This window comes from Chiroxiphia lanceolata, chromosome 14 (assembly GCF_009829145.1).
Source record: "Chiroxiphia lanceolata isolate bChiLan1 chromosome 14, bChiLan1.pri, whole genome shotgun sequence".
In the NCBI taxonomy this organism is placed as follows: domain Eukaryota; kingdom Metazoa; phylum Chordata; class Aves; order Passeriformes; family Pipridae; genus Chiroxiphia; species Chiroxiphia lanceolata.
This window is the reverse complement of record NC_045650.1, coordinates 17,895,586-17,915,641: the sequence shown is the minus strand read 5'-3', so window position 1 is coordinate 17,915,641 and position 20,056 is coordinate 17,895,586. Positions and strand designations below refer to the sequence as shown.

Below are 20,056 nucleotides of genomic sequence, written 5' to 3'. Positions count from 1 at the left end.
CTGGCCTCGCCTCCTCGCCTCGCTCCCAGCCCCGACAGGGCAAGGCCGGGGCGGGCTCTGCCGTCATGGCACATTTGGTCCCGGGGGACCCTCAGCCGCCCCCTCCGTGGCCTTTGCTGAGGGAATACGGCTGACGCCACCGACCGCACGGTGTCTTGCCCAGGTCTCGGACCTGCCGCCCGCAGCAGCCACACTCCCGGCGGCCGACCGGAGCCGTGCCTGGTCCTCACCCCGCTACCACTTATTACTTGAATTTTTATTTTTTAAAAACTCTGACGATAGGGGCGGCCGGCTGGCCGGTGGTGGGCAACCGGGCACCCGTGGGGCTGGGAGGGCACGGACTTCTCGGCAAAGGGCGCGCAGCTGTTCCCGCTCACCCGCTGCTTGCCCCGCGGCGGCTCTGCCAGAAGCAGGGGCGGCTGCCAGGGGTCTCATTTCTAATGACTCCTTTTGGTGCGCGCCGTCATCAGACGGGCGGAGCCGTCCCGCCCTTCATTTCAGCTCCGGCGCCCGGCGGCTTGTTCCCAGAATAAGCGAAGCAGAGCTGATCTGATCTGAACGGGATCGCACCGGAGCGAGCTGAGCTGTACCGTGCCGAGCCGTACCGAACCGTGCCGAGCCGCGCCGCCGGTGAGTGTCGGCGGGCGCCGCCGCCGCGCCGGGAGGGGCCTTGGCGGAACCGGTGCCGCGCTTGCATCAGCTGCCGCTCGCACGTGGCGGACCCGCCGCCGCGCCCCGTTCCGGCTTTTCCATCCCCGGGGCTGCTCCAGACACCCCGGTGGGACCGAGCCTGACTGGCACTCCTCGGGACCGGAGATGCCCCCGCGGGGGCTGGGGGAATGGCCCCGAGCAAGGGCTGGCGGCCCCCGGCACCTGCGCCGAGTCGCGGCGGGGTGCGGTGGGCACTGGGATGCGGTGGGCACTGGGATGCAGCAGGAGGCTCCTGTTGTCGCCCAACACGTTGCTTCTCTGCTCCTCTGCCCACCCGTAGCTCGCTGCGCGCTCTCCGTGTCGGGTGAGAAGGTGGCTTTCAGCGAGCCTGCTCCGGCCGTGGGCCGCGGCTCCCCCGGTGCCCGCCGAGCGCTGTCCCTCGGTCGGCTTTGACAGGGACTGGTGCTCGTCCGGATGCTCAGCGCGTTCCCGACATCGGGCACGGCGGGAGAAGGGGAGGCTGCCCCCCATCTTCCTCGGTGCCACTCGCGCCTTTTTTCCTCGGCCATGCTCTCGCAATAAGGCGGAACACGTTTCTGCTACCAGCCCCTTCCTTGCAACTCTTGAGCTCGCTCTGGTGTCAGAAATCCTTGGAACAGTCGAGTAGACCTGAGGAAGGCAGCCAGAGCTCTCCAGGTAGTGACTGGGGAGGGTGCCGGTGCTGGGGCACTTATTCCCTTGAAACCTAGCCCAGAGGCTTAGCAGGCTGGGACAACTCCTTGGGCCAAGGCTGAATGTGACACGTACCAGCTCGGGAGGAGGTTTCTTCAGAATGGTTCTATGGAAGTGTGAGCTCGGGAGGAGGTTTCTCTGGAAACTGGCAGGTTTGCTAGTTATGAGGAAGCAGCCACTGGTGGCTGCCCCTGTGACCCTAACTGATAACCCCCCTCTATGGAAAAGAATCACAAAGTTATCCTCTTGTAGTTACACTGATCCATGCAGCACAGCATTGGTGCACTGGTCACCCAACTGGGGTGTGTTTCCTTTCCCAATGAAAGGAGAAGCCAGCAGGGAGAAGATGCTGGTGAGCAACTGGTTCAGTGATGGGCACAGGTGCCAGCCATGGCCGTGGGCATTGGGAGTCACTTTCCATGCGGCTCCTCTCACCCTGTGCTGGATGCCTGCTTCACAAGGTGCTCATTTTAAGAGCCTTTCAGGGATGGGTGGCTCCTGTGAGCCAGAGGATGCTGTTGCTCACACGTTCAGGGTGATTACAGCCTGCAGAGCTTGCAGGCAGCTTGGCAAGCACTGTCTGCAGGCAAGGGATTTGTGCTGGGGGCCTGTGCTGTGTCTGGTTACACATCCCTGTCAAGGGTGTGGTGCAGAAGCTGAAAGTGAAAAAGGAATGGCTGCATCCCAGTGAGTCAGCCCAGCCTGCCAAATCCTCTGCTGGAGGAATGCTTTGTCTCCCCACCACTGCTGATGTGCACACCCACACGCCAGGCCGGAGGGATGCACCCGCAGTCAAGTTTGGGCTGAAGGATCTACAGGCTGCCAAATCAATGGGGACTTGCTGGAAAACAGTGGGCAAGCTCTGGGATGTGCCTAGGGGCCCTGTGGTTGGGACCACACAGTGCTTGAGCAAAGAGCCTGTTTCCTGCCATGAACTCGGTGGGTCCATCTCTGGCTCACTGTTCTGGTGCAGGAGCTGTGCAGGTGGGGTATGTGCAGCCCCACAGCGCCTTGGAGGGAGCCACCAGAGTCTCTGCCCTACCAGCATGGCAGGGGCTTGGTGCTGATGGGTCAGCTGGGAGCAGGGTCCTCTGGGCATCGCTGCCTGCCCTGCTCCCTGCAGCATTGGTCTTGCTGCCCGAGGGACACTGAGCTTCACATTCCTATGGTCCCTTCTCTTGCAGGGCTTTTGAGCAGCTGAGCACCGCCCAGGAGAGGACAAGATGTTCAGGGAAAAAATGACCAGTATTGGGAAGAAGCTGATCCGCCGGCGCGTGGTGGATCTGAGCTCCGATGACACGCGTTTTGCCCGCTGCCTCTCCACACTGGACCTCATAGCCCTGGGGGTGGGCAGCACGCTGGGGGCCGGCGTGTATGTGCTGGCTGGGGAGGTAGCCAAGGAGATGGCCGGTCCCTCCATAGTTCTCTGCTTCCTGGTGGCTGCTTTCTCATCGGTACTCGCTGGACTCTGCTATGCAGAGTTTGGGGCCCGTGTCCCCAAGGCCGGCTCTGCCTACCTCTACAGCTACGTCACCGTTGGTGAGATCTGGGCTTTTACAACCGGCTGGAACCTCATTCTCTCCTATGTGATAGGTATGAGGCCAGGCAGCGTGCTGGCATGTGTGCCTGGGGTCTTTTCAGCACTGTGCTGTCAGCATGGGGGGTGTTTCTAGGGGTGGCATGTGGTGCTGTGGGGTGGGATCAGCAGGGAGGTGGGTGCTGAGGTGGGAGTGGGCGATGCCACTCTGCCCTGGGCTCGGACTGATGCACGGATTTGCCATCGACAAGGTACGGCCAGTGTGGCTCGAGCTTGGAGTGCGGCGTTTGACAACATCATCGGCAACCACATCTCCACCTTCTTCGCCAACAAGACTGCACTGCACCTGCCAGGGGTGCTGGCCGAGCGCCCGGACTTCTTTGCATTAATCTGATTGCGCTGCTTACTGGTGAGTGTGCATAGGAGCGCTCCGTGGCACCGTGGGTGGGGCTTGGGAGCCCAGTGGGTCCCCACTCACCTCTTCTGTCCCCACAGCACTGCTGGCCTTCGGTGTCAGTGAATCCGCCCTTGTGAACAAAATCTTCACGGCGGTGAACCTGTTAGTGCTGAGCTTCGTCATCATCGCTGGCTTTGTCAAGGGGGACATCAAGAACTGGCAGCTCTCGGAGGAGGACTATGCCAACCTCACGCACCCGGACCCACATGATGGCATGTAAGGAGAGCAACTGTGCTAGGCCAGGGTCTGGCACAGGGCAGGCGTAGGCCCCGCTGTCCATGGACCCCACGGCAGCTGCTCTCCTCCCTGCTTTCCAGGAAAACAGCCTTTGGCTCCGGTGGGTTTGTCCCCTTTGGACTGGAAGGGATCCTGACCGGTGCTGCCACCTGTTTCTATGCCTTCGTGGGCTTTGACTGCATTGCCACTACAGGTACTGCCTTGGGTGAGGGTGGTGTGGGCATTTCCCCTACACAGCCAGCAGCTGTCTGGGATCTGCTGGGGAGGATGCTCCATGGTGTGGGAAACAGCTGGTCCCACCACCCCTGGGAGGTTTCCCTGCGGAGTATCTCCAGCTGGGCCAGGCGAAAGGGCTCACAGTCTGGCCTGCTGCAGGAAAAGGGGTTCATTACACCACATGGTGGTAGCAGGGCTGCACCCTGCCTGTGCAGGCAGCTCCTGGAGCAGCAGGGAGCCTTTTGACTGCTGAGCCGAAGCTGCAACAGTCCTGGGAATTGTTAGTGCCTCCTAGTAATTTCCCAGCCTCAAGCAACCTTTTTCTAAATGACTGGGTTCGTGCAGAACCACTGCTTCCTGGAACACAGGGAGCCCTCTTAATTTCCTCTCATTCCTCCAGAAATCTACTTAGTGGGTGGCTGGTACAGGCTGTTCTGCCTGACCTCCCTGTGCTTCCCTGCCCCCAGGGGCTGCCCAGCAGCTGCCTCCTTTCCTCCTACACCACTGCCGAGCCCCTTGCTGGGAGTGTGGCACAGCACATCTTTGCAAAGCTGAGGTGATGGAGAACCTCTATTCAGCAGGCTCTGTAGGGACGGGGAGGGGTGGGGGTAAAGAGCTGGCATGGTCAGGGGGGCTGCCAGGCTGCTACATCCCTGGAAGCCAGAGCTGCAGCCACAGCCTCTGCTCTCAGCAGGGCCAAACTTCTGCCAGCGCAGCAGCATGGCTGGGGACCCCTCCTCTCCAACAGCCCTGCCTGCTGCTGCCCAGTCCCATGCTGCCATTCCTTGAGGCTAGCGCCCATGCTGTGCCATGGAGTGGGGACACACGCTCTCTCTTCTCTCTGTACAGGGGAGGAAGCCAGGAACCCACAGCGCTCGATCCCCATTGGCATCATTGTGTCCCTCTTCATCTGCTTTGTGGCTTATTTCGGGGTCTCTGGTCCCTGACTCTCATGGTGCCCTACTTCCTCGTGAACAAGAACAGCCCTCTGCCCGAGGCTTTTCAAGGCAGTTGGCTGGGAGCTGCCCGCTACGCTGTGCCGTTGGCTACTCTGTGCCCTCTCCACCAGGTAGGACCGGCCCTATTCCTGGCACTGCCTGGCCCAGTGCAGGGACCAGCATCATGCTTCCAGGCTGGGCTGGGGACTTGCTCTGCCCAGCTTCTGCCCTGCTCCTGGGACACAGCCGGTCCCATCCCTGTCTGGGTGGTGGGTGTGAACAGCTTGCCTGGCAGGCCCTAAGCCATCTCTCCCCACGGCAGCTGCTGGGCTCCATGTTTCCCATGCCCCGAGTGATCCATGCCATGGCAGAGGACGGGCTGCTCTTCAAGCCCTCTCCAACATCAACGATCGCACAAAGACCCCTCTGTTAGCTACCATCACCTCGGGGCTCTTCTCAGGTAAGGCTCCTGGCCACCGCCTCACACTTGGCCCCGCAGTGGTCTGGAGCTGTGCTCATGCTGCGTGTCCTCATTGCAGCGGTGTTGGCCTTCCTGCTTGACCTGAAGGACCTGGTGGACCTCATGTCGATCGGCACGTTGCTGGCCTACTCCTTGGTGGCAGTGTGTGTGCTCATCCTCCGGGGGTGACTCCTTCTGTGTGGTGGTGCCAGGGTGGATGTTCCCGGGGGATTTTAGCCACAGCTTTTTCCTGGGGGCATGCAGCCTGGGGAAGTGTCCAGCCCCCAAGGTGGAGGCTGCTCACGAGAGCCTGTGAGGTGTCTCTGGGCATATCCTTGTAGTGGCTGTCCTGGGGCCACTGCTGGAGCAGTAGGAATATGAGGGTGCTGCCCACTGTCCCCCTGGGCTATGAAGTTCTGTGGGCTCTGCTGCAATCTTGTCCTACCTGCTCAGGTACCAGTCTGGGCAGCTGAACTCCCCGAAGGCCATGGAAATGCTGGAGCTGAATGGGAATGAGGAAGAGAGGGTGATCATGAATCCAACCATCACTGCTGCCAGTGACCAGCAGAAGGAGACACTGTCCTGTTCAACACTCTTTAACCCACCTTCGGACACCCCCACTGCGCTCTCGGGGCGCATCGTCTATGTCTGTGTCTCGGTCATTGGTGAGTGAGTGGGAGCTGGCAGCTGATGTCCCCTCCTGCCAGGGGCTGGAGTGGTTTTGGCGTGTCTCTGCAGAGCTGGGAAGGGATGGAGAGGGGCCAGGTGGAGGAGAGAAGCCAGGCAGCGCAGGCTGCCAGCTGCTGTTGGCAGTGCCAGCGGGTGCTGAACCCACCTGCCCTGAGCAGGGTGCCAAGTGCAGGGTACAGCTGTGGTTTTTGGGGTGCACGGGGGTTGTTGGTGGACATGGTGCTAAGCCAAGCATGTGTGGGTGGTCACGGGAGATCCCTGTGATGAGCCTGGCCCATGCTGGCCACCAGTGAAGGTGGTCCCCAACTCCTTGAGAGTGCTTTGGCTTGGTCTGCTTTGGCTTGTCCCTCAATGGTTCCATTGTGCAGCCAGAATGGGGTGGCTCAGCCAGGTCTGGGTAAGTGTCAGAGCTGGGTCTGAGCCCAGCTGAGTGCAGGTTCCCTGCAGCTTGCTGGGTTGGCAAGCACCTCCAGCAAAGCGCTTTCCTGAGGCTTTGGGGTGGATGTTGGAGACAGCAGGTGCTGGCCCCTTACCTGACCAAGAGGAATGGGTGCCTCAGCCCAGCTGTTGGTGAGGCTCAGGGTCCCAAGGAGGCCACAGGCAATGCAGCCCCCTGACTAACCCCTCTCTTGCAGCCACGGTGGTCACAGGTCTCTGCGTGTTCCTGACCTTCAGTGTGGCTGCTATGAAGGACACCAATGTGGGCTGCATCGTGGTCCTGGTGCTGCTCCTCGTGGCTTTGCTCATTCCCACCATCATCATTTGGAGGCAGCCACAGAGCAACGCACGATTAAACTTCAAAGTGAGTGCAGCCCCCTGCAGCTTGGCATCTGCACCCCCATGGACTCCAACAGGATCTGGGCATTGCAGGGTCTGCCAGGGCTTGCTGCCAGGCAGTTACCAAGAAGGCCCAGAACCCTCAGACCTCTCTGAGGTGCAGTCCCCAGTGTGGAAGTGCCCGGGTATCCTCTGGGTGTGGTGGGGATGGGGTCCCTCTGTGGCCACCAGCATCCTCAAATCTGGCCTGGTCCCTCAAGGCACAGTTGACACAGCACAACTTGTCCCTTGCAGGTACCTTTCCTCCCATTGCTGCCGATCTTCAGCATCTTTGTTACATCCTGCTGATGGTACAGCTGAGTCCCGGCACCTGGATACGGTTTGCCATCTGGATGGTTTTGGGTAGGTGTCCTATGGCAGGGAGCACGATACCTGCAGGTCTCTCCTGGGGGGATGTTAATGCTGGCAGCCCACCATTGTGCATTTCATTATGAAAACTGTCCTGCAGGTTTTGGGATTTACTTTGGCTATGGGATTCGGAACAGTGTGGAAGGGAAAAATGCAGAAGAAAAGCCTCTTCACCATCCTGGACTGGACCTCAGCCCTGGGGGCTGCTGCAGTCTGAAGCACTAGGCACAAACACTCCATGGACCCCTGCCAGTGTTCCCGCTTGGGGACAAGATCGTGATCCGCCACAGTGCATCCATCCCCTCTCCTATAGGGAGTCCCAGAGTCAGGACTGCGGAGCTTGGTCATGTGCTGCCCTTTCCCCTTGCAGAGCAGAGGTTGTGGAGACAAGTCTCCAGGCTGGGTGGGAGTGCTGGTGGGCCAGGCCTGGTCTCTGTCCTGCTGAGGAGCAAACAACAATGGTATGGCCCCTCCTACCACAAAAACTGCTTTCCCTGTGCACTGGAGGCCCTACATGATGATACAGTGGTGCAGTGGTACTTGTTCCGTCACGTTGCTGTGTTTACCACCTCCTCTCTGGGGTTTCCAAGTGCCAGCTGTATACATGGCATCCATGGCTGTAGCTGGGCAGAGGGGCTTGCTATGAATTGTTCTGATCCTCACGGTACTGCCAGCAGACCGGTACTCCCTGCCAGCACAGAACTGAGCCGGCCTATAATTTGCATCCTCTACTTGAGCCTTGTGCTGCCCTGGCCGCGTTGCTTAGCTCCAGTGTCCGTGAAGATGTCCCCAGTGTAGCTGTACTGCTCTCCAACCTCACATGTGTTTGTACAGTTTGCGTTTTAATGTCAGTTTTTATACCTCATAATATTTTTTAAGTGCTTGTCTCTGTTGATCTTGCTGCATCTATGTTAATGCCCTGTGGTCATGGGCCCCTGAGCAGGTCCCTACATGCTACCGGGGTGGGTATCAGGCTGGTGCCAGTGCAGAACAATGCCTGGTTCCAGCTAGGCTGTGCTGGGTGAGCTCCCTGCCTGAAATCTGCCAGCTGGAACCACCCGCCCTTGCACTCTCCCCTGGGAGGGGGACAGTGAGCTTGTGAGCCAGGAGCTGTGGAGCAGTGCCTCCAGGCCAGCTCAAAACCAGTGCTGCTGGTACCTAGGGGCAGGACAGCATCCTGTCATGGTCCTGCCTTGCACGCCCTGTGCTGTGAGGGATTGTGTCACCAGGTCCCAGAGTAGTGGATGCAGTAAAGACCTTGAAAATATCTCCTGGGGATGCCAGCAGTGATTGCAGAAGAAGCATGGCCAGGAGCTGGGCTGCATCCATGTGAGATGATGATTTTCCAGATTCTGGTCTGGTCTAAATCAGACCTGACATTATTATTCAAGATGAACTAATTTAGGGCAGATGGATTGTGCTTGGTTTTGGCATCTCTCCCTGTTTATTGGCAATGGCACAGGGTCACTGCACGGTCAGCAGCGAGGCACCCCGCACCATCAGCTCTGCTTGGCCCCTAGGCTGGAGCTGTGAGCCCTGCCCAGGGCTGTGCCTGGAGTAAAAGGGGCTGCAGCACCTACTCTGACCCCAGGCCAGGCACTCACTGCCCCGGTGCCCTGGCTTGGGGTGCCCTGCCAGAGCCTCAGGCTCCAGCCCCCAGGGACAGCCGGCTCCTGGCACTGGCTCCTCACGGCTGCTTCCAGCCCTCCTAGTCAAGCTGGTGCCTTGGTGTGCCACACTGTTTCACCACCCACCTTATGGGTATCTTCTGGCCGGGGGCAGCACATGGGCCCTGCTGAGCCCTGAGCCTGCAGACCCCCTGGCACTCGTGTCCCTGGTTTCAGGGCTGTTACCCAAGGCTTTCCCCTCCTGTGCCGGTCAGGGAGGGGCCATTTTCTGGTTTGAGAAAACTCATCAAAAAAGCAGAGCCTGGCCTTGCTGCTGAGGGGCCTGTGACAACCCACCCTTTAGGGGAAGGAAGTGCCCAGCCCCACACACAGCTGCCTGTGGTTTGCCCTGACAGCCCAGGCACTTCCACCCAGGCTGGCAGCACAGGCTGTGTTCCTGCCTGCTGCCCAGCCATGGGCCTTCCCCAGGGCAGCTCCAGGGCTGGCAAAGCACCAAACACACCTGAAGCCCTCCCGTTGGTGCCTCTGCCACTGCACGGGCACCAGCGTGGGCAGGGGCAGCAGGGCTGGCTCCTGGCTCAGCGCTGCCTTGCTGGCTGTAGTGCCGAGGGGGACACTCAGACAGACCCCCCTGGGAGATACAGCCAGGGCTTGGTTTGTGAGCAGTGGTGAGGAGGCAAGAGTTTGGGGCAGCATTGCAGTGGAGGTCTGGCTGTGGTCGTCGGCTGATAACAGTGTGCCTTGGCCACAGGCCATGCCAGGGGTGCAGTGCTGGTGGGTCAGGGTGCCAGGGGTGCAGAGAATGGGTGACTCTCAGCCTCCCTCCCCATCTGGCTCCACCCTAATCCCGTGGCATTCTTAATTTCGTATCCAGCTGCCTGTGGGGACACAGAGCTTCCTGGTGGAGCCATCGGAGCAGCTCTCCTGCACACCAGCTGCTTGCCACCCTCCGGGGGGCTGCTGAGAGGAGCCCGTGTGGCCACACAGGCTGGAGGCAGTATGGGGATGGGGAACTGTGACACTGAGTCCTTGGAGGAAGAGCTGTCACTGCAGAGGCTGCCCCTGCACTGCTCCCCTACCAGAAAGGGGGGGGGCCTGGCACGCGGAGATGAAGCAGTAGATTAAATTTTAAATTGGGTACAATAATCTGGTTAGGAGTTAAAATAGGCTGGCAAGTCTGTTCTACTCTGTGACACCAAATGCTTCAACCTGAGGAGTTAATGTGCCACCTTCTTCCCTGTAAAACCAGTGAGCGAGTGGACACTGTCAGATTCCCTTCCCTGCAGGTGATCAGCTGGCGGAGCGGTGGCTGCTGAGTGGGACAAATCCATCAGCAGGACATGAGTCCTGGAATCCAGGGAATTGACTCCAGGCAGATGGGGTCACCGGCATGACAGAGCAAACTGTTCAGCTCCTGACATTTCTGCAACAGCCCCGGGTTGTGCTGTATGGGCCTCGCTGTCCGGAAGAGCTCCAGGAGATCAAAGCCGGCAAGATTCCTATCACTCCTCACCCACCTGGCTCCAGACAGGTCCCAACCCTTCTGCTTTCTGTGGTAAGATTAAGCACGCATGACCTAGTAGCTGGCAGGAGGCTGTGTGCATCCGATAATCCTCCTGGCCCTGAGCTCTCTAATCATGCAGGCTTAATGCTTGCCTTGCTTTGCCTTTGCAGGCCTGGCATGATGGCTTGCTGCCAGATGGTCACTCTTCTTTTACTCTCCTTTCTTCTAGTGCTGCAGCTGGTGACCTGGTTCCCACTCGTGTTCCCTGCTCCACACTGCAACCAGCCAAAGGGTGGTTCCTGTCACAGTCCGTCCTGGAGCTCATGACATGCTGTGACCACACCTGCCCCTGGCAGGACCTCATCGTGATCCCTCAGAGCTTCCAGGAGTACCCCTATTATGAGACAGTGTATCCCAACAGCACCCGTACCCTCACTGTGGTGGAAGTGAGCCCTTGAGTGAGTGGTGTAGGGAGGAGGGGGTGGAGGCAGCATATGCAGTGCAAGCAGCAGATTTATGGTGCAGACAGGCGGTTTTCCATCAGTGGGGCCACTTCCTGATGAGCTCTCGCTTCTCTGCCACCATCAGGATCCCCACAGGCTGCATGGGTGTGCTGGTGTTTGAAGACACATCCTCACCACTGCCTACTGCCTTCACCATGGCAAAGTCTACGTGAAGGGGGTCAAGAAGATCCAAGTGAGTTTCCTGATGCTGGCGCAGGGTGCTGGCAATGGGATGGGGAGGCTGGTGATGCACGTGGGCCCATCCTTGGTCAGTGTGGGCTATGACTACACCCTTTTGAGGCTGCACAGGCCATGCTGGTGCCTGCACATGAAGCTGATGGCAGCTCTGGCAGCAGAGAAGATGGCTGGGAAGAGGAGTGATTTCTCAGGGTTTGACAGTGACCTGCTGGGTGAAGTGTCTGCCTCTTGTGTGGAGGGAGGACGAGGTGGTCCTTCTCACCTACTGTGATGGCAGCCCTGGTGCATCTGGCTCTGGGGTGTGTGTGCAAAGTGTGAGACCCTATATGACACTGTATAAAGCTTGCCTTATGTTTCCCTACCTCATACACATGAGATTTTTTGCTAATCCTAGATTTTATGGCTGTTACCCTTCTCCATCTTCCTGAAGTTTTCCTATTTTCCTGCTGTGTTTACCCAGGCAATTATTCCCTCTATAATTCATATTCTCCACAAGGGATCTCACGCTGGTGGTGCTTTGCAAGGCTGGACAGATGACTGCTTGTATTTTTCACTCTTAAGTCAACGTCCTGTTCCTTTTCACTGCATCTCAGGGGCAGCCTTCATCACAGGCCACTCAGTGCTGTCACTGCTTAAACCTGATGAAGAATAAACATGCAGTTCCTTCAAGACCTGTGACAGTTGTACGGGCACAGCAACCTGACTTGCAAAACAAACATGTAGGAGACATTTCAACAAATTAAATGTAACACCTCCTCTAGCTCAGTTACCAAGACTTCATGTGAGTGTTAAACTAATTTAACTTACATGCCTGGTCTGCAGATGGGTGTGCAACAGTTTCTATCACCCCAGACGAGATAATGCATGAAAAATCATGATGACACATTACTGGGCAGGGAGCAGCTGCTATTATTTACACAATAAAACCAAAATTTACAGACAGAATTTAACTTGTTCAGTGGAATTACCTGCCCTAGCCAAGACCAAAAAGGGTTTACATCTCCTCTGGTCCCTTGTTTGGACATAAGAACAGGCTAGAGAGTGCCAGCCATGGCCTTCTTAAAATAGGAAGAAACACAGGGAAGGGAGTTCTTGGTTCCTTCCTCTCTGAAGTGCTCACTGAACATTTGTTATGCTTCACAGGCTACTCCAGTTGTGGAACAGGTGACAGGACAGGGAAAGTTCTCCCAGAAGCTGCTGATGTGAAATATAAGTACTGATCTGACTCAGAGCAGACAATATACTTCACAAGCAACTTGCTTCTGACATCAGCCATCAGCTACTGCACAACAGAAGAGGAAAAGCCAGCACCAAGACAGAAGCGCAGAGAAACACAGGGAGACTCGTGCATCCTTTTCAGTGTTTATCTATATGTTTACAAGTGGCAGCAGCTTTAAGACACCAACAAGAAACGTGTCCCCCCGCCCCAGTTTGTGTCACAGAGGAAGTGGCTTTGACACACAAACTGCAACAGGTACAGGACTCACTGCTGGGGTGGGCTGACCTTGGCTGGATGCCAGGAACCCACATACCTGCCTGGTGTCTGTAGTCTTTCTGCAGGTCTCAAAGTTCTGGTGAAGTCAGACTGGGTAGTTTCCACTTCTTGTCTGAATTCCCTCGTTTTGCTGAAGAGCCAGCTTCTTGATTAAACCCTTCTTTCTCCTCCTCCCTTAATAATTGAACTCCATGTCCACTGTTTGTTTTTCACGACTGGGGCAATTGTGTTCTTGTATCTCTACTATCATGACCTCAGATGTAGTTTGTACCCCAGCCTCTGTCAAGATATTCCCAGAGGTGTCTTGGGTCCCTGACTTAACCACAGCCCTCTGATAGCCCTGAACTGTGGCTCAGCAGGCCCATGCCAAGGCCCAGCACAGTGCCAGAAGCTGCTGGTTTTCACTGGGGGCCCCTTCTGTCAGGAGGCATGTGAGTTTGCCAGCGTTACTTGCCTGTTCAGGTGTGAAGTCCTGGGCTATGGGAGGTGATAACTGCCCCAGGCACCTGCCCAAATCCTTCCACACATTCTGCCACCCACGGCCCAGCCGCCTCAGGGCACATTTTAGTACTGACTCACCCAAAAGTTGCCTTCTCTTACACCAGGATGATGCCAGATTACACAGACCCCATGATATGCCAGCAGTGTTAATTAGTAGTATTAAACAGCTCATGTAAGGGTGAGCAGAGACCTCAGGAGCCTGCACAATAAAGCCACCCACACCAGTCCTGGCTAGGGAGAGGGAGATGTATTCCCTGATCCACTCCACGAGACAGCTCCCCCAGCAGAGCAAGGCCATGGGTGTGCAGGGCAAAGCACAGAGCAGTGGTTTGTACTAACATGTTCCCAAGCCCAGCAAAGCAAAGAGATAAGCAGTGCAGCCAACAAACTGTGACCTGACGGGAGCTGCCTGATTAGTAAATACTACAGCTATAGCACACTGACACAAAACTGCCACAGTCTCAGGCCCCACGCTGGGAACCAACAGGACTGTGGGGGGCTGACCCTGGCTGGACTCCAGGTACCCATCAGGCTGCTCTGTCACTCCCCTCCTCAGCAGGACGGGGCAGGGAGAAAGTGAGATGGAAACAGGAACTTGTGGGTCAAGATAAAGGCAGTTTAATCAAGCAAAAGCAAGGTCGCATGTGGAAGCAAAGGAAAACTAAATATTTATTCTCAATTTCCCACCAGCAGGAGATGTCCAGCCACTTCCTGGGAAGCAGGGCTTCAGTACACACAGCAGCTGCTCCAGAAGAAAGATGTTTTCACAAGGAACGTCCCCCTTCTCCTTTCTCTTAGCTTTTATTGCTGAGCAGAATATCCCATTGCTCAGGTTGGGTCAGCTGTGCTGGCTCTGCCCCTCCCAAGATCTTGACCCCCCTCCCAGCCTGCTGGTGAGGGGTGAATGTTAGAGACAGCCTTGATGCTGTGGGAACACTGCTCAGCAGTAGACAAAACACTGGTGTGTTATCAACACCTTTCTAGCTACCAATACAAAGCACAGGTCCATGAGGGCTGCTAGGGGTAAAATTACTTTCACCTCAGCCAGAGCCAATACAACTGTTTATTTAAAAAATTAACAGAAACTTTTTAACAAAATCACACTGAACAGCAAGGATCTGAAAAGCCAGGCAGCGCTGGGGCATCACAAGGAGAAATTCTCTGCAGGCCCTGACCAATCCAAGGGCTAGATGTGCAGACAAGCACCTCCAAGTGGATAGTAAGACTTGTTCCACGTCTCTCATCCAAACAGTGATACTGCTTTTTAAGCAGGTGAGGTTGTAAATCAGAAACCTGAATCTCTTGTGCATCTCCACGAGGTACCTGGAGGGCTCAGATGGTGGTAAGCTCTTAAAAATGTCCCATGTGAAAGCAACCACGGCTGCACTTGCAGCTTGGAGGAAGCCACCTGCTTTAGCTGCAACATGAAGAGGATGTCATAGCATAAGGTGTGTGTGACATGCTGCATTTCTTCTTGCCCAGAATCCTGCAGAGCTGTCCTTTTCTTTTTTCCCCTTGTTGCCCTGTATCAGCACAGAACATCCTCTCTAGCTCAGAAGGAAGGGAGAATGAATACATGTATATCCACAGTCTAAGGAGGGCCACCTTTTGCTGGAACTTGGATCTCACTCCATACCCCGATCCCAAATGCGACAACAGGGCTAGCTCTGGAAGGACAGAGCCCTCTATGACCTAGGAACCACATAGCAGTTAATAGATTGCAGGCTGGTGATTTGCCTTCTGCATCTGAATGATCTTGCCAAAGCCACCTCTTCCCACATCGTAGTCTGTCCGGTACTCATCTCGCACCTGGGGCACAGCAACAACACACATGTCAGTAACCTGCACTCCTGTCTCCTCCTGGACTTCATCACCCACTCCTTGTTCACTTGGTGGGCAACTGAAGTTCAGGTTAGAAGCACTTCAACTCATTTGAGATCTCCTCAAATAATCCACCAAAAAGGTGGTGAAGATGAGAAATAATGATATATCTGATGGCTGAGGTGTTTTCATATAAGCAACGAAGACCTCAAAATATTTTCATTCAGCTTTGCAGCCCAATTTTCTGAATTGCCAAGCTTGGTCCCCAGAACATTTTACTCCCTCCACCCTGGAAATCTGCAAAGGAACCTCACACCTTTGCCCTGGGGCAAACTGCTGTGTCCTGAGATTGGCCTGGCAGCTACACTGTCCCCCTCCACACAAATTCTGCATCATTTTAAGAGTACTGGCTTGGATTTGGGAGCATCCTGCTTGCATTACAGGAAGTTTGGAGTCCTAGATGGAAATGGCCTTAAGTTGTTCCCAGCTTTTAACACCAAGCATCAGTTACCAAAACAACCCGGGAGCGACTAAACTTCGCCGTCAGGTCCTTAGAGTCTGCGTGAGACAAAACAAGCGAAGAAGTACAGAGCCTTTCGGGGGGATCAGATTCAGGGGGTGAACTGGTATTGCCTTTACCTGTCCTCCAGTCTTTCCTCTCCCATACTGCCTCCCCTCCTTGAACCCAGCATCCCAGTCGGTCCGGATGATGCGGTCGTCCAGCCGCGTGCCGTTGATGAACCGCATGGCGTGCTCGGCATCTGCCCTCGTGTAGTATCTGAGGCACTCTATAAGGAGATCTAAGCCTGGTTGGTTTTTTTTCTTTTTTTGTTGGGTAGAGGGAAAATAAAAAAGAGAACTATTGTATGTTAGAAACAGACAAAAAAGCCCCCACCCCTGCCCTCCAGCCTTTTTCTTCCCTACAGGATCAAAAACTGCGCTAAAACCGGTCAAAGCTCTGAGAGGATTCTGTACTTTAATGTCAGGACCTGCAGAGACAAGAAGATGAAACAAAGACATTAAAGCCTTGCTGAGGGCAAGAAATAGGTAATATGCCTCTTTATGTTATGTGAAACTTGACTGAAACAGAACAAAGGGGGAGTTCTGCACAGACAGCTCGTGGCATGACCTGTATGAGCGTGTACCCTATGCCTGGGAATGCCCCCGTGGCTTATGCTGCTACTTCCTTCAGGTGTAAAGCCGAGGTGAGAAAGCCAACATGTACTCTGGCCACAGAAGACCTCAGACTGAGGACTCAGTTCTCCTTTTGGCCCTAAAACCATGAAAGAGATTAATAAAGTAGCTCTCTGTCACCTCCAGAAAGAATAGCAGTGGTGGCACTTGTGATGTGTGGCACCACTGCACAGTCTGTCTCACAGTTAAGGTGGGGGAGAGCAAGGTGCAAGGTTGGAAAGGATGTGCCTGGCAGAAAGCACTTGGCTGTGTCTCCCTTCCAGTAGCAGCAGCACAGCTGTGCTCGGAACTAAAGGTGGTAACCACACATGGGCTGACAGAAGGGGAAGAGAAAGGATACTCGACAAAGCAGAAGCCACAGGGGGTCTTCTTGATCTTGTCCAGACCCATGACAATCCTCTTGACATCCCCGCACTTGGAGAAGAGCTCCTGGATCTGCTCCTCGGTGGTGTAGAAGGACAGGTTGCCGACGTACAGCGTGGAGGAGATCTTCAGGGACTTCTCCTGCAGCTGCCTGCTGCCCTGCGGGCACAGAGGCGCACAGAGGCGCACGCGGCAGGGTCAGCGCTCCCACTGACCCGCTCCCTCCCGCTCCATCCCGGCCCTGCCCCGGACACGGCCCTCCCCGCCCCCGTCGGGCGCACCCTGAAGTGCTGGTCGCGGTACTGGCTGATCTCGCAGTACGAGTCGCTGTTGAGCCCGCTCAGCGTGGTGTGCAGCAGCCCCGACATCGCGCCCTCCCGCCCGCCCGGGCCCCGCTCCGGGCCCCACTCCCGGGCCTCGATCCCGGCCCCGCTCCCGGGACCCTTCCGGAAGCACCGCGCGCACCGGAACGCGCGGGTGGCTCGCAGGGGGAGGAGCCGTCGCGCTGCGCCGCGCGATTGGCTGAGAGAGCTGTCGCTCGGGGTGGGGAGGCGGGGCGGAGGAGCCGAACAGCCAATCGGTGGCGCGGTAGGTCCGCCGGGAGCGCTGGGCCTGGGCCGGCACACGCGCAGTGCGGCGGCGCCGTTCCCACCGCCTCGCGCCCCCTCACGGAGCCGCCCCTGAGGGGCCGCCCCGGCCATGGAGGTGTCGCGCGTGGCCGCCCTGGAAGGTGCCGCGGGGCGCGGGGTCTCCGTCCCCGACAAACGCCGCCCGGCTGTGTGTCACGCCCCGCTCTCCTCCTGTGTTGCAGGGCTGGTGAGGGAGCTGCTGAGGGAGGAGGCGCCGTCGCGAATCGCGGCGCTCACCGAGGAGCTGTTCCAGGCGGCGGGGAGCCTCCCTGAGGAGGCCGGGGGGGCGGCGCAGGGAGAGTCCCCCGCTCCCGGCCCGCCTGAGGGACCGGGAGGTCCCTGTGCCTCGCACCCCGCGGGCCTCGCCCAGGTTGGTGCCGCAGCTCTTGCGAACACCCGCTGCTGCCGCCGCCCATCGCCTCCGCCCGGCGGCGAAGATCGGTGTCTGGCACTACACAAAACAGTTCATTTTTGAGTCGTAGTAGCCCAAAATAAAGTGGGAAATGCTACATTTTAAAAATCAATGGGAAATGTCGATCCTAAATGTAAAAGTGTGTTGCAATGACCCCACCTGGATGCTGCGTCCAGCTCGGGAATCCCCAGCACAGGAAGGACGGATCTGTTGGAGCGAGGCCACTGAGATGATCAGAGAGCTGGAACACCCTTCCTAGGACAGGCTGAGAGTTCGGGGTATTCGGCCCGGAGATGAGAAGGCTCTGGGGAGAACTTAAAGCCCCTTCCTGTACCTAAAGGGGCACCCAATGAGCTGTAGAGGGACTTTGGGCATAGGACAAGGGGGAATGGCTTCAAACTGAAAGGGTATATTTAGATTAGATGTTAGGAAGAAGTTCTCCCCTGTGAGGGTGGTGAGGCCCTGGCACAGGGTGCCCAGAGAAGCTGTGGCTGTCCCATCCCTGGAAGTGTCCGAGGCCAGATTGGACAGGGCTTGGAGCAACCTGGTCTAGTGGCAGGTGTCCCTGCCCAGGGCAGGGGGGTTGGAACAAGATGGTCTTTAAGGTCCCTTCCCACCCCAACTGTTCTATGATGATAATGGGAAAAGTTACTGGTTGCTGGTGATGTTGCGGTTTTTATTATTTCAAATTTCTACTGGTATCTAACTGTCATTTCAAGTGAAAATGCAAGCAGAGAGCACTGATGCATTAACATTTTGGTACTTGATCAGAGGAGAGGTCCTTTTCATCCTGTATGACAGCAGACACTTGAGGAAGAAGAGAACTAGCAAGCATGCCATTTTAACTGCCTGGTAAACCCAGTACATAATATTAGAGTGGGAAGCACTCAGTTTCTATATTTATAAGTTTATCAGGTGCTAATAGCAAAAGGTTCCCAATGTAGGTATTTAAAATAATTAGCTACTCAGTTTTCTTTTTGATATGTAAAAGAGATGAAGCCTTACTACAGATATTTCTCAAACCTGATAAGATTCTTACAATTCTTTTCCAGTCCCTTCAGATCTTAAATCTGTTTACAGTGTACATAATATATTCTGAAGGCTGCCAGGGAATCAGCTGTATTTTGGACATGGTGATGTGAAATTTCACAATTTTTTTTTCTGTCTGAGTGTTTCTAAGAAATTTGCATCCCAGATGGATGGGGTGAGTGAGGTCCTGTTTTGCTAAGTCTAAACTTGGTTGAAGTGTAGGTTAGGACATTTCAATTAATGGCATTTGTTTAGGAACATATTCGAATGCATCTTAATTCCAGCACTTTCCTTACAGAATTCCCTTTTATGTAGAATTTCTAATTGAAGCCAAAGGCACTGATGGATGATGTGACATATATGTGCTGCTTGCCATATGATTTAATTAGTTTAGTTTGGATTTACATAGTCATGTTCTGTCTTACCTTGCTTCATCTTAGAAGTGCTCTCGTGCTTTCAGGTGTGAAATAGCCTTTGTCAGACTATGTCTTATGAAATGTGCTTGTGACAAGAGTATGTGCTTCCTGCCAGCTGGGTATACTTGAATGACCCATACTTACAGGTGAAGAAATGCTGTGTGGTCCACTCAGCACGCCTGTTTTCAGGTCATTGTTCAAGATGTCCCTGTGGGATCATGTGACAGTTTTATGGAAAACTCACACCTTTGACTGCAACGCCAGAGGGAGTTGCACAAACCCGGTCGTTACTGTGGTACACGTGAAAGATGGTTCTTTTTCCAGTGGTAAATTTCAACGGGACTCACGTGCAGGACAAAATTAAACCTCATGGAATTCTCCCATCCAGGTTGAAGAGGGTGCAGTCAGCCTGTGGAACTGGGCTGTGGCCAAACACACGGGTGCTGTTGTCAATGACGAGCAAAAAGCCAAACGTACGTATGTTCTGCACCTTCCTGAATGTGTTCCCCGTGCTGCAGCATGGAAGTGAACAGCTCTCTGCTGACAGGCACATATGTAGTGCTGTAGATTTGTTTGGGGCTTTGCAGATAGGGTGGAGAGAGAGGAGAATGTACAGTTGGGCTTGTATAAACTGTTCAGGGAGGTGTAATAGGTACCTTCTTGTGGCTCACAATCAGTGCAGGCATTTTTATCACTCCTCATTTTTGTGCCAGAGCACAAGGAAGCTGCAATTTACCTTCTGATGCCATGGTTCTAATCTCAAAATATATGAAAATAAAACAGATGTAAAATTTAGGCTGTTGGTCACTTAGTTTGTATCAATGAAATTATTTCTTTAATTATCTCATCAATGTTTATATACAGAAAAACCAAATCCTCTTTTTACTGACCTGCTTTAGCTGGGTACACAGATGGTGGGTTCTCTTGGTAGCCTGGAGCAGGGCTGGGGGAAAGGAGAAGTGAGCTTTTTCATCTTTTCCCTCAATGTGTTCTTTCTGTGGTTCTGTGGGATTGTAGTATCAGGCCTACATTCTTGTCTTGAGGGATTATAGTCAAAATTATGTATAATCTGCATCATAGAAATTGTATCAGGTAAAGGGAAAAGGGTAAGTTTACACAAAATAGAGTGTAATGCTCTCAGATCACAGCTGAAGGGCCAGGGAGAGGCTGTTTTAAATACATTAAGTGGTGTCTTTTCCATCCCTGATGTATAAAGAAGGCCTGGAAATATTTTTGCTTTTTTCTTTGTAAAGATTATTA

The 20,056-nt window shown here is 55.1% G+C and overlaps 4 protein-coding genes across 6 annotated transcripts in view; 3 read left to right on the top strand and 1 right to left on the bottom strand.

Moving 5' to 3' along the window:
• Positions 1–409: 409 nt before the first annotated feature.
• SLC7A3 (solute carrier family 7 member 3) lies at positions 410–7,998 on the top strand. Its single transcript, XM_032701657.1, is given in 15 exon segments — positions 410–630; positions 2,568–2,976; positions 3,172–3,333; positions 3,416–3,593; positions 3,695–3,807; positions 4,680–4,766; positions 4,769–4,899; positions 5,091–5,157; positions 5,160–5,228; positions 5,308–5,410; positions 5,682–5,893; positions 6,554–6,720; positions 6,990–7,029; positions 7,032–7,097; positions 7,204–7,998. Coding segments are annotated over 14 exon segments (1,890 nt in total). The 5' UTR covers positions 410–630; positions 2,568–2,606; the 3' UTR covers positions 7,329–7,998.
• A 1,841-nt stretch (positions 7,999–9,839) lies between these two features.
• Positions 9,840–11,207, top strand: LOC116794046 (serine protease 23-like). The gene is given in 5 exon segments (XM_032702363.1): positions 9,840–9,847; positions 10,465–10,644; positions 10,699–10,781; positions 10,784–10,858; positions 10,861–11,207. Coding segments are annotated over 5 exon segments (693 nt in total).
• Positions 11,208–13,977: 2,770 nt separating this feature from the next.
• On the bottom strand, positions 13,978–16,776 carry LOC116794012 (nuclear cap-binding protein subunit 2). The gene is made up of 4 exons (XM_032702322.1): positions 16,592–16,776; positions 16,288–16,469; positions 15,393–15,531; positions 13,978–14,741 (listed from the first exon to the last, which is right to left on the bottom strand). The coding sequence occupies exons 1-4, from the start codon at positions 16,676–16,678 to the stop codon at positions 14,643–14,645; spliced, it is 507 nt and encodes a 168-aa protein (XP_032558213.1). The 5' UTR covers positions 16,679–16,776; the 3' UTR covers positions 13,978–14,642.
• Positions 16,777–16,931: 155 nt separating this feature from the next.
• TEX11 (testis expressed 11) overlaps positions 16,932–20,056 on the top strand; it is a 29,451-nt gene continuing 26,326 nt past the window's right edge. Inside the window, exons 1-3 of one of the 3 annotated variants that reach the window (XM_032702299.1) lie at positions 16,932–17,040; positions 17,122–17,309; positions 19,185–19,269. In XM_032702299.1, coding sequence (XP_032558190.1) covers positions 17,010–17,040; positions 17,122–17,309; positions 19,185–19,269 — 304 coding nt within the window. In that variant the 5' untranslated portion in view covers positions 16,932–17,009. Of the gene's footprint in view, positions 17,310–19,184; positions 19,270–20,056 lie in introns of all 3 variants that reach the window. The other 2 variants (XM_032702300.1, XM_032702298.1) reach the window with 2 other exon arrangements.

Bases quoted from the DNA above. Each gene is read 5' to 3' on its own strand.
- LOC116794012 (XM_032702322.1), bottom strand. From the start codon at position 16,678: ATGTCGGGGCTGCTGCACACCACGCTGAGCGGGCTCAACAGCGACTCG. The intron at 15,532-16,287 runs GTATCCTTTCTC...AGAGTGCCTCAG, and splicing joins TGTGGCTTCTGCTTTGTCGA to ATACTACACGAGGGCAGATG. The intron at 14,742-15,392 runs GTAAAGGCAATA...GCTGTGCCCCAG, and splicing joins GAGGAAAGACTGGAGGACAG to GTGCGAGATGAGTACCGGAC.